This window comes from Anguilla anguilla, chromosome 15, assembly GCF_013347855.1.
Source record: "Anguilla anguilla isolate fAngAng1 chromosome 15, fAngAng1.pri, whole genome shotgun sequence".
In the NCBI taxonomy this organism is placed as follows: Eukaryota; Metazoa; Chordata; class Actinopteri; order Anguilliformes; family Anguillidae; genus Anguilla; species Anguilla anguilla.
Window position 1 is genome coordinate 31,863,930 of NC_049215.1, and position 12,907 is coordinate 31,876,836.

Sequence of the window (12,907 nt, forward strand, 5' to 3'; positions counted from 1 at the left end):
CCTTTTTCTTTTTTTTTTAATTCACACTTTCTTTGCTCACTTTTCTCCATTTCCCCATTTTGTGTGGTTCAGGAAGGCTAGTTTCAGTCGTCTGCAGAAAGAAGTGTATTTCAAGATATTTGTTTCACCGGTTCAGGATTCTAAACTGAAACCAAAGACGAGTTGTACCGTTTCATCAGCGATAGCACACGATACGCTTGCACAGACAGGAAAAAAAAAAACATTAGTTAATGTTTCCAGTTTATATCAAATAAGCGGTTACTCAACTTCAGAAATATGTCAGGAAAACAAGCCTTTCATTTTATTTATACATTCAGAGATAAAAATGAGTCTTTGTGCCAAATGTTACTTAAAAAAAAAAGAGAGTGCGCTCAGCCATCTGAGATGAGAGGGTCTGAAACTGAAACTAATGTAGCCGAGAAGGTGAAACTCGCTTGTGACCCTCGCTCAGAAAATATCACAGGGAGGCTGATCTCATCGCTGAAGCGTTTCACAACTGAAAACACGCTCCATTATGTTACCCGTGAACTGTGTAGTGTAGCACAGTGGGTAAGGAACTGGGCTTGTAACCGAAAGGTTGCAGGTTCGATTCCCAGGTAAGGACACTGCCGTTGTACCCTTGAGCAAGGTACTTAACCGGAATTGCTTCAGTATATATCCAGCTGTATAAATGGATACAATGTAAAATACTATATAAATGTTGTGTAAGTCGCTCTGGATAAGAGCGTCTGCTAAATGCCTGTAATGTAATGTAATATTTGGGCACGGTTGAACAATGAAGTGGCATGTCCCCCTCGGGTTTAGTCAGAACGAAAGGCACTTCCTCCGGAACCTTTCAGGGGTGGGACCACGCCCCCTGCCTGTCAGACTCAGAGCACGACCTGAGGCGAAAGCCGTAGAGCTTTAACATCAGCTCTCTGTTCCCTGCTGAACTCTGGGTAGCTGGTCCCCCACACTCATCCTTTAAAACGTGCATGTTTATCCCTTCTCTCATTTTTCCCCTCCTCCCCTTTTGGTCTGCATGTGTCCGGGCACCTCTCTGTCGGTGGTGGTTTCCTGCAGTGCTTTTCCTGTGTAGTAAATCTTTTACAGTCCCACCACACACATCGTGGATTACATATGCTGAGATAACAATGTTCTAGAGAAATGTATTTAGAGAGCTGTATTTTTTATAAAAGTATGCATGTGTTTAGAATAGGCGAATCGATAAAACAGTGTTTTTCCGAGACGTTTCAGGTTATGCATAGCAACTGACTCTGAAAATGGGTGTTATTGCCATTTTGTTTTCAGCATTTTAAATGTTTCTTTATCAGTGCTTGTGCAAGTTCTGTCCAAGGCCTGCAGCTCTTACTGTGGCTTTGCAGTGTTTTACAGCTCTGCTCCCCCCTACTGCTGGGCCACCTAGTGGTTTAACTGTTACACTGCGCTCCCATTAGGCCCTGCCACTGTGTGCGCGTGTGCGTGCGCTCTGTGCTCAGATTGTGTGTGTGCATGAGTGTGCTCTGATGGTGTGTGTGTGTGTGTGTGTGTGCGCGCGCGCTCTGCTCTGATGGTGTGTGTGTGTGTGTGTGCGCGCGCTCTGCTCTGATAGTGTGCGTGTGTGTGTATATGCGTGTGCTCGGTATTCTGATGGTGTGCATGTGCGTGTGCGCTCTGCTCTGATGGTGTGTGCGTGTGTGTGTGCACTCTGTGCTCTGATGGTGTGTGTGTGTCTGTGTGTGTGCGCGCTCTGTGTTCTGATGGTGTGTGTGTGTCTGTGTGTGTGCGCGCTCTGTGTTCTGATGGTGTGTGTGTGTCTGTGTGTGTGCGCGCTCTGTGTTCTGATGGTGTGTGTGTGTCTGTGTGTGTGCGTGAGTGTGCTCTGATGGTGTGTGTGTGTGTGTGTGTGCGCGCTCTCTGTGTTCTGATGGTGTGTGTGTGTCTGTGTGTGCGCGCGCTCTGTGCTCTGATGGTGTGTGCGCTTGCTGTGGCAGCCATTGGCTGCTTCCTAACTCTGCATGTTGCACCTCCCCCCCTTGTCTAGATGACAGCGCCAGTGCCGAGGATGTCTCCCCAGGTAAGAGCTCTGTGCATCCGCCCTGTTTCAGCCCCGCCCCTCCCCTTTAATAGCCCCGCCCCTCCCCTGTCCCCACCCCCTCCTCTGTAATAGCTCCGCCCCTCCCCTGTCCCCACCCCCTCCTCTGTAATAGCTCCGCCTCTCCCCCGTCCCCTCCCCTGTAATAGCTCCGCCCCTCCCCTATCCCTGCCCCCTTCGCAGCTACAGCAGTGCTTCTCTAACTTTGGCTAATCCACCCCCCCCCCCCAGCAGGCTGCAGCGCTGGCTGCCTCTGGCTCAGTCGCCCTCTCAGTAATGTTTGTATTTACTATCTGCCCTCCTGCTCAGCTCTGGTGTGTGATTATATTTAACAGATCAGCTCAGTTAATATGAGAGTAGCGGTTGTGCCCCAGTTAAGGGGGCTATTTTTGTGGAGTCACTGAAGTGCCGTTTCTTGATTGTAGCATGGACGATGGTTCACATCTGAGTGCGTTACAGGGTGTGCGTGTATGTGTGTGTAGTGTGTGTGTGTATGCGCGTGTGTTTGTCATGTCAGTGTATGTAGTGTGTGTGTGTGCGTGCTGTGTTGGTGTGTAGTGTGTGTGTGTGTGTATAGTGCGTGCGTGTGTGTGTGTGTGTTTGTCGTGTCAGTGTGTTAGAGCGTGTGGTTGTGTGCGTGCTGTGTTGGTGTGTGTGTGTGTATATATATATATGTGTGTAGTGCGTGTGTGTGTGTGTGTGTGTGTGTGTGTTGGTGAGTGTGTGTGTGTTGGTGAGTGTGTGTATGTGTGTGTTTGTTGTGTCAGTGTGTGTTGGTGAGTGTGTGTGTAGTGTGTGTGTTGGTGAGTGTGTGTATATATGTGTGTTTGTTGTGTCAGTGTGTGTTGGTGAGTGTGTGTGTGTAGTGCGTGCGTGTGTGTATGTGTGTGTGTGTAGGTGAGTGTGTAACCCCTGCGCTCTCCTGCAGGTGAGTGGAGTGAGGCTCTGTACCCGCTGCTCACCACGCTCACCGAGTGTGTGGCCATGATGAGTGACAAGGCCAAGAAGTCCATGGTGTTCCTGCTCATGCAGGACAGCGCCCCCACCATCGCCATGTACCTCACCCTGCAGTACCGCCGAGACGTGGTCTTCTGCCAGACGGTCAGTACGCCGACCGACCGCACACGCAACGCACCGCACACGCAACGCACCGCACCGCACTCGCGCCTCACACGCTAGCGTCATGAGCGAAGGTGTGTGTCGTTAGTGATGTGTTATAGTGAATATGGGTTATAGTGATGTGTTACAGTGAATATGGGTTATAGTGATGTGTTACAGTGAATATGGGTTATAGTGATGTGTTACAGTGAATATGGGTTATAGTGATGTGTTACAGTGAATATGGGTTATAGTGATGTGTTGAAGTGAATATGGGTTATAGTGATGTGTTACAGTGAATATGGGTTATAGTGATGTGTTACAGTGAATATGGGTTATAGTGATGTGTTGAAGTGAATATGGGTTATAGTGATGTGTTGAAGTGAATATGGGTTATAGTGATGTGTTGAAGTGAATATGGGTTATAGTGATGTGTTACAGTGAATATGGGTTATAGTGATGTGTTACAGTGAATATGGGTTATAGTGATGTGTTACAGTGAATATGGGTTATAGTGATGTTACAGTGAATATGGGTTATAGTGATGTTACAGTGAATATGGGTTATAGTGATGTTACAGTGAATATGGGTTATAGTGATGTTACAGTGAATATGGGTTATAGTGATGTGTTGAAGTGAATATGGGTTATAGTGATGTGTTACAGTGAATATGGGTTATAGTGATGTGTTACAGTGAATATGGGTTATAGTGATGTTACAGTGAATATGGGTTATAGTGATGTGTTACAGTGAATATGGGTTATAGTGATGTGTTACAGTGAATATGGGTTATAGTGATGTGTTGAAGTGAATATGGGTTATAGTGATGTGTTACAGTGAATATGGGTTATAGTGATGTGTTACAGTGAATATGGGTTATAGTGATGTTACAGTGAATATGGGTTATAGTGATGTTACAGTGAATATGGGTTATAGTGATGTTACAGTGAATATGGGTTATAGTGATGTGTTACAGTGAATATGGGTTATAGTGATGTGTTGAAGTGAATATGGGTTATAGTGATGTGTTACAGTGAATATGGGTTATAGTGATGTGTTACAGTGAATATGGGTTATAGTGATGTTACAGTGAATATGGGTTATAGTGATGTGTTGAAGTGAATATGGGTTATAGTGATGTGTTGAAGTGAATATGGGTTATAGTGATGTGTTACAGTGAATATGGGTTATAGTGATGTGTTACAGTGAATATGGGTTATAGTGATGTGTTATAGTGAATATGGGTTATAGTGATGTGTTGAAGTGAATATGGGTTATAGTGATGTGTTGAAGTGAATATGGGTTATAGTGATGTGTTATAGTGATTGTGTTATTGTGTTATTATTATAGTGATGAGTACAAGTGAGTGATGTGTTAGTGATTGTGTTATAGTGATGAGTACAGGTGAGTGATGTGTTAGTGATTAGTGATGTGTCATAGTGATGTGTTATAGTGATGAGTGTGGTGTTATAGTGATGAGTGAGGTGTAGTCATAGTGATGAGTGAGGTGTTGTTATAGTGATGATTGTGGTGTTGTTATAGTGATGAGTTAGGTGTTGTCACAGTGATATGTAAAAATAAGTGATGCTTTTGGTATCCCTCAGCTGACAGCTCTGATCTGTGGTTTCACCATCAAACTGAGGAACTGTCTCCATGACAACGGATTTCTGAGACAGCTCTATACCATCGGCCTTCTGGCACAGTTTGAGAGTCTGCTGAGCACCTACGGTAAACACCCACTGCTGCCCAGAGACATTAGTGGAGCTGTGTGTGTGTGTACACATTGTGTGTGTTTGTGTGGGTGTGTGTACTCATTGCTGTGTTTGTGTGTGTGTGCTTGTAAGTGTGGGTACACATCGCTGTGTGTGTATGTCTGTACGCGTGTACTCATTGGTGTGTGTGTGTGTGTGTGCGTGTGTGCATGCGTTCTCATGGCTGTGTGCGTTTACTCATTGGTGAGTGAGTGTATGTCCGTACTCATGGCTGTGTGTGTGTACTCATTGCTGTGTGTGGGTGTGTGTGCACGTGTATGTGTGTACTCATGATTGTGTGCCCTGCAGGAGAGGAGCTGTCCATGCTGGAGGACATGAGCGTGGGTGTCATGGACCTGAGGAACGTGACCTTCAAAGTGACACAGGCCACCTCTAGCTCCGCCCCCGACATGCTGCCCGTCATCACCGGCAACCGGGACGGCTTCAACGTGCGCGTCCCGTTGCCCGGCAACATGTTCGACGCGTTGCCGCGGGAGATCCAGAACGGCATGCTGCTGCGCGTGCAGCCCGTGCTGTTCAGCGTCGGCATCAACGAGCAGCAGACGCTGGCCGAGAAGTACGAGCGATCGGAGAGCGGTCGAGTTGACTATCTTGCATCGAACACCATCTTGTGGTCACTTCATTTACTTTAGGGCTTCAGAGTGTATGCTGCTGCAGAGCCCGTGCTAGTTTCACTCCCCACAGCTCACAAATGGTAAATGGACTGCATTTATATAGCGCTTTTATCCAAAGCGCTTTACAATTGATGCCTCTCGTTCGCCAGAGCAGTTAGGGGTTAGGTGTCTTGCTCAAGGACACTTTGACACGCCCAGGGCGGGGTTTGAACCGGCAACCCTCCGACTGCCAGACAATCGGTCTTACCTCCTGAGCTATGTTGCCCCCACAAACTGCACAGGAAAGCGAAGTGTCCACCCCCGCTCTCCCCACCCCCACAAATCTTAACACCAAGGTTCCGCCTCTGATCCGTATCTCTCTGTCCCAGAGAGAGTCGCTGTGCTCAAGGAAAGTAGCACCCTTCACGCCAGGGTGTGAAAAGAAAAAAAAAAAAAAAAAAACGGTTTTCAGCTGTGAAAAATTGCTGAAATCGCGTGCTGCTGATCCTCATTTGAATCTAAACGATAGCACACACTTACCACAGACAACTCACGACAGGCTGAAGATAGCCAGCCCATTAAAATGCAGATAGGGCGTCGGAAGAACAGACGATCTGAGATTTCAATTTGCCAGCCTGGCTAAAACAAACTAAAATAGATTAGCCCAGGCTCAAGCGTATTTTTAACTCAAACATGCCACAACTCCATTAGGAAATACGAGATGCACAGAACGCGACTACAACTTCAATTCAGCAGATAATCACAGAAACAAAACTATTTATCGGGCAACCAGAGTCGAGTTAACACTGCCGTAGGTCGTAATTTTCTGATAAATGCAGCAGCTAATGTGAGCGGTTTTGCAACACATGAGAACAGGCTTTAAACGCACTGACCAGTGGCAGCAACAACTAAACTTTAATAAAACGTGCTTTCCTGCTGCATTAACAGGCCTTGTCTTTCATCAGTGCACTTGAGCTGCTGAATTTGGGTTTCAGAATGACACTCAGCCAATCAGATTTGACCAATGTCTTGTTGACACACAGGTAGATTTGGGTGCTTTCAAAACGTAGGCCGCCTTACGTCAGTATTTTTGGATGCATGTGAGGAAGGAAATATTTTAACCGCCTGTCCTACCATCACTTTGAAATTATTTAGGGCGATATAATGTGTATAGTATAATGTTACATTGACAGAAGTATAGATTGCATTGTCCTTAATATTGGGGGTGCAGTAACCATATCCCAGCAAATGTAATTATTGACTTCACCCTCGTAGCCTGCCTATGTTGTGTTTAATCTTTGTTTTTCTTTTCCGTTGAAGGTTTGGAGACACGTCACTGCAGGAGGTTGTAAACATGGAGAGCTTGGCTCGGCTGAACTCGTACTTCGAGCAGTTCAAAGAAGTCCTGCCCGAAGACTGTGAGTCGCGCTCCAATTTTCATTTTATTTGGCTGGAAACCTGTCTGGGAACAGCGCGCTGATCTCAGCCCGAGGGACCGGTGCTGGGCTTCTTAGCACGCGGCTGAAAATGAGCACTAAACAGCATCACCCAGTTTAGTCTGTCTTCAGTCTGCGTCCGGCTCCATAAAGATGCCTCCTGTTCCTAACCTTAAAGTTCAGCCCTGTCTTTATGCAATGAGTCATGATACTTTTCCTCAGTTCTCCACAAACAACCAAATGTATGCATTCCCAATATTTTTGTGCCATTTGCAAGGATGAGATAGGAGGATGGAGAAATTGAGGCAACAAGTATTAGGAATGCCCTTGCAGCATGGAATGCCTTTGCTTAGTGAAGCGTCGGTTGGAAGTGACGTCAACAGGCGTGGCAAATGTGGAGAGGTGAATCCACAGGTGGATCATTTATGCGTCACACGTTGCAAAAAAATATTCTACAAAGGCTGCGCTTGTGCATCCTCACTGAAGCGTCCTCCAGGTGCCTCCTCGCTCCTCCAAGGAGCATCGAACGGATTTGAACATCCTTAAAAATGGTGGACCTCAATCGATGCTCTGGTCCCACGAGAACTGAAGAGAAGAAGAGGATGTATAAAATAAGCGACTGAACGCTGTGTGTCTCTCCTTCCTCCCCAGGCCTCCCCGGGTCCCGCAGTCAGACCTGCCTGCCAGAGCTGCTCAAGTTCCTGGGGCAGAACGTCCACGCCCGCAAGAACAAGAACGTGGACATCCTGTGGCAGGCCGCGGAGGTGAGGGCGAATCCCGCCCCCTCTCCCTGTACGGGACTGCACACCTGGGCCACTTTAGATCCCCTCACTGGGGAGTCCAAAGAGGAAGCAGGCTGGATATTACCTGATCAGCGTGAAGGGAAATTTAAATGCCATGAATCCTGCTATAGACAGTGTGCCTGTGTCCCTATGAGCAGTGTACAGTTTAGGAAACATAAGTAATGAATGTAAAGGCTGTTAACTCAAAATAAAATTATATGCCAATCGAAGCTATATACACCATCATTTTACACTAAAATTACAAATTCAAGCTATCAAGGCTCAATAATTTGACACATTTAAGTCTGAAGAAGACTAAAATGTGCAAGCCGCCTCTGTTTTTGATGGCGGTTTCTGTAGGCTATTTGGCATTCAAATATATACGCACGTTCTCTTAAAGTAAATAGGGCATGAACCAACTGCTCAGGGGTTACAGGTTACCCAACACTGACGTGATGTTTGTACCAACCAGGGTGCCTGTTTTACATGACATGTTCTTATTTTTTTAGCTGCACTAAAGGTGCCTTAGGTGACTCAGGTGCATTAACTGTCTTAACTACTGCTTGTATTTGTTCCATAGATTGCGTTGTTGCCGTTCTCGTTGTTAGTGTTAATCAGTTTAACCACCAGGGTCCAAGTTGAACTATGCGGTTGTTCCCTGTACTTGGACCGGTACTTCTCTCTAGGGGTTTCGACACACTTGTTCCTGGTTATGGTTATACACTTTGTTGTACGTCGCTCTGGATAAGAGCGTCTGCCAAATGCCTGTGATGTAATGTAAAATGTCAATTTAAGGTCACTGGGAGACACGTAGGTCGCATCAGGTCGCTGCTGTGATGTCACGTAAACACCCGGCTTGCCGATTGGTCCAAACCGTGGTCTCTCTCTCTCTCTCTCTCTCTCTCTCTCTCTGGGTCTTCAGGTCTGCCGGCGGCTGAACGGGGTGCGGTTCACCAGCTGCAAGAGCGCCAAGGACCGCACAGCCATGTCGGTCACGCTGGAGCAGAGCCTGATCCTGCAGCACGAGCACGGCATGGCCCCCCAGGTCTTCTCCCAGGCCCTCGACTGCATGCGCAGGTAGGCGTCCCCGTCGCTGCCCGTCCAGAATTCTAAAAGGGGGGGACGAGGGGGGGGACGATTGCTAAGGCGGGCAAGAGCGCGAGCGGCGACTGTGCATGTGATGTGATTTTCGTATTCGTCAGGAGCTGAATACGTCCGTCAGAGCGCGGGACTGTTGGGACTGTGTTATTTAACTCTTGCCGGTGTATTCTAATGTAGAGGGCTCCACAATTTCAAGCAGGCGTGAGAAACGGTGCTGGCACGTGCATTATCAGGAGTCATTTGGAACGCGTCTCGTCAAGCTAGGTTTTCTGAGCGTTCATATCATGTGCAGAAGTTTTTGGTTTGCGGTGGATTTATTTTAAAAAATCTGCCTCCCACAATGTACGCTATCAGGACGGTAATAACGAGGTGGTACGTTCCCTTAAAGGCTCAGATTGAGGTCGTCTGGGGTACGGGTCAGTGTCGTTGTGATTCCACGGGCAAGCTGAGGTCCATTGTGGCGCCGTGCCTGATGCATGCTGGGAAGATATGTAAATGCATGGCTAGAGACTAACCCCCACTCTCCTGTACTCCCTTGTCTGTCAAACATGAAGCACAATCGCACGGCTAAGAGTTCTATGGTTTTTGGGTATTTATTGTCTTTTAACAACGGCTGTTTTTGCTCTGTCCCGTTTGCTTTTTTCGTGGTCACGCCCTCCGTGTCCCTGCTGCCCCGCTTGCCTGGCCGCCTCCAGCGAGGGCTGTCGGCGGGAGAACACCATGAAGAACGTGGGATGTCGCAAGTACGCTTTCAACTCCCTGCAGCTGAAGGCCTTCCCCAGACATTACAGGCCCCCAGAAGGGACTTTCGGCAAAGTGGAGACCTGATTGGACAGTCGGCCTCCGGACCCAACCAATAGTGGCAGGAGGGGAAAAAAGAAAAAAGAAAAAAGAAAAAAACAACACGATAAAAGGAAACAAAATGCCCCAGTGCAAAAGCACCCTTAGTATGATAGAAGTGACAGGTTCTGTGATAGATATGCATCCTTAATTCTAACATCCATGCAGACTCTTGAAATGTGTATATATATATATATATATATATATATATATATATATATATATATATATGAAATACAAACACGCCAGTAACATTAGTTCAAACCAAAGGAATATCTGCTTCAGATTCCCCCCCCCCCCCATCGTCACTACTTAACTGTAGATAGAGCTTGCTTCTCTCTCACGCACAGGCACAGAGGAGCAACTGTCAAACGTTTGCCCAGACTCATGTGCATCGATGGCAGGTATCACACAGTCACTGTTGTACGTCCTGCTCTGAGCTGGACAACTAACCCTACTGGTGCAGTGGAGGAGGGAAAGAGGCACACAAATGGGTGTGACTCCCAGATGCCAGAATTGTCTCTCAACACAGACTGCATATTTGCATTTTTTTGGTTTTCAGAGATCATTTCTCCAAAAAAAAATTTTTTTAATTAAAAAAACACGTCCCCCTTGGCTTGCTGAGCTGGAGGTAGCGCCATGGCCTTGTGCCAGTTGAAATGTTCAGCTCCTGAAGAATAAGGGCGAATTGGCTGAGTGGGTCCCAGCCCGTTGGGTTCAGTGTGCCCTGGCCAAATTGCTGTACTCTTGGGTCACAGCACACCTCTTATGCCCTATTTTTCCCCCCCATCATGCACTGCTGCTGCTACTGGTTTAGCCTATCAGAGCCACCGCAGGATCCGGCAGCTTCTGGAACCAAACGGCTGCAACTTCCATTCTAAAGGCCGGCCGACCAATCGGGTCTCTTCCAGCATCTGTCGCTCTGGACGACGCCAACATCCTGTTTGTGGCCCTTTGCAGAGTCCAGAGGACTGCCAGAAACAGGAAGGTGCTCAGGTGGGTTAGCCCTCCATTCGTCCCATTGGCTCACCCTGCTGCTCGTTAACCTGAGCTGTAAGCACACTGGTAAATCCTACCCAGAGTACACTGCACCCCCCCCCCCCAAATGTGTCCAAATATTTCATCTCTGGCAAAAAAAAAACCTGTGAAGTACACCCAAATTGATAGCAGTCTGCACACAGGTTCAAACACATTCTGATCATATACAAATGCAATTCAGGTGACACTGTACAATGGATACGTGCGCATGTTTTTATTTTACATAGAAAGAGCAAGGGGGGGGGGAGGGGAAGGGATCTATCAGGCTTGGAACATATTGTGAGTATGTTGTCTTTCCAAAATACCCAGCGCGGTTGCGGGTGAGACTTAGAAGGCCATCGCAATCCAGTCTCATATCATACAAAAATCCATACGGTCCTGAGTATCAGACCCCAAACTGGGATAAGAGCGTCTTGCGTAAATCCGCATATCCTCGTCAGCCTGCAGCCACGTAGGCAAGCCTGCGTTTAGTACACAGCCCTCAGTGGAGCCGCAGTAACCCCCGTTTGAGAAGCGGCAGGCCGTGTGACCCCTCATTTCATTCTTATTTGTCTGGAAGGGAATAGAGCCCCCCAAAATAAAGCCAATGTGAAACTGCTCCGATTGCGCTCTGTTTCTGAGCTCGTTTAGCATTCAGGACACACTGACTACACCGTTGCCACGGGATACTTCTACAGGGGCTTGCTTTCAAGCAGGAACACGCGCTGCTCAGAAACGGCCACACGCAGTACTGGACTCCCGGGGTCAAACGAAGGTCACGGTCAGCCTGCTAAATGTTGCAAGGGAAAAGATAGCAGCGTTGTTCGTTCCAACGGAAGACGACCGTGGTGGCGGCTGTTTGGGATATTCGTGTTGTGTTAGTTTTAGAAACATAAAAGTACACAAGTCCCCTAGCTGTGGACTGGACTCCCAGGTCAAAGAAAGGTCGCGGTCAGCCTACTAAATGTTGCAAGGGAAAAGATAGCAGCGTTGTTCGTTCCAACGGAAGACGACCGTGGTGGCAGCTGTTTGGGATATTCGTGTTGTGTTAGTTTTAGAAACATAAAAGTACACAGGTCCCCTAGCTGTGGACTGTTTTAATGACATCGTAAAATAGTTTAAAAGGACACCACCTCGGCTAATTTTTACAAAAGGGAAGGAATAACGAGGCTGCCGCTTTGAATACAGTGTAAATCACATCGAGACTTCGGTAAAATATCCACAACGGGAGGCTATTTTCACCTTATGTAAGCGTATCAAAACCACCGTTGTGTATCCTAGCTAAGTACTGCCCAAACGTATCTGTTCCCTCAGAATGCACATCCAGGTTTACACAGCTGTGGCACAGTCGTCCCACCAAATTAATTTGTGCTTAAAGTTCACTTTAAAGTAAAATTTAATTTACTAATCTAAATGTGAAAAGGAGCAGTGTTTTTGCCTTAGTAGGAACGGGTTTTTTTTTTTTTTTTTTTTTCCTGTCTTTAATAGAGTCGACTCAAGTCTATAAAAAAAAAATATGACTACTGCTTCATTAGACTGAACCGGCATTTAGAATTATATTATTGATATGGGAATCTCAAGACTGATGTAATGGGGTCATAACCTATAGCAGGCAATTGCTTTGAAATACTCAGACGATGATCAGGTGATAACTATGTATTTATTCTCAATGGGACATTAAAAAGTGTCTTAACTTTAAATGCATGTAGCACAGCTTCACGTATAAGTGTACTTTTATACAGGGGTACCAATGCACTGCATAAAGCAGATCCTATCAGTGACTGCAACAGTGGAATGCAGTCTGTGTGGCATCACTGTCTGCCATTTCCTTTCACATTTGTTTTTTGTAAATAATTGAAACCATATTTTTTTGTCATTTTAGATCACATGTATTTTTTTGTTTGTTTGTTTTTGCTTTTAATGTTTTTTATACATGTGCACTGTTTTAATTTAATAAATATGACGTCACATATCTGACGCGGTATATGCACTGTATGCTATGTATTTATTTGTTCTGTGGATTGTTGTACTCACGACAGGATAGGATATCTCCCCTCACGCTCCCGTTTATAACCAAGCTATTAAAAACATTCTGAGAGTTCCCGTTTCCTTGTTTTTTTTTTTTTTTCCTTTTACTTTTTCGCACGCTTGTTTTTGTCGCGAAATATGAAAAAAGCATCAGCCGTTGAAATCA

At 46.4% G+C, this 12,907-nt stretch overlaps 1 protein-coding gene across 5 annotated transcripts in view; it reads left to right on the plus strand.

The window, feature by feature from the left end:
- inpp4aa (inositol polyphosphate-4-phosphatase type I Aa) overlaps nt 1-12,812 on the plus strand; it is a 51,207-nt gene extending 38,395 nt beyond the window's left edge. For 3 of the 5 annotated variants that reach the window (XM_035392559.1, XM_035392558.1, XM_035392561.1), the window contains 8 exons: nt 2,024-2,056; nt 3,003-3,175; nt 4,777-4,900; nt 5,233-5,500; nt 6,858-6,955; nt 7,625-7,737; nt 8,678-8,832; nt 9,552-9,684. In XM_035392559.1, the coding sequence (XP_035248450.1) occupies nt 2,024-2,056; nt 3,003-3,175; nt 4,777-4,900; nt 5,233-5,500; nt 6,858-6,955; nt 7,625-7,737; nt 8,678-8,832; nt 9,552-9,684 (1,097 nt within the window). Of the gene's footprint in view, nt 1-2,023; nt 2,057-3,002; nt 3,176-4,776; nt 4,901-5,232; nt 5,501-6,857; nt 6,956-7,624; nt 7,738-8,677; nt 8,833-9,551 lie in introns of all 5 variants that reach the window. The other 2 variants (XM_035392557.1, XM_035392560.1) reach the window with 2 other exon arrangements.
- The last annotated feature ends 95 nt before the right edge of the window (nt 12,813-12,907 follow it).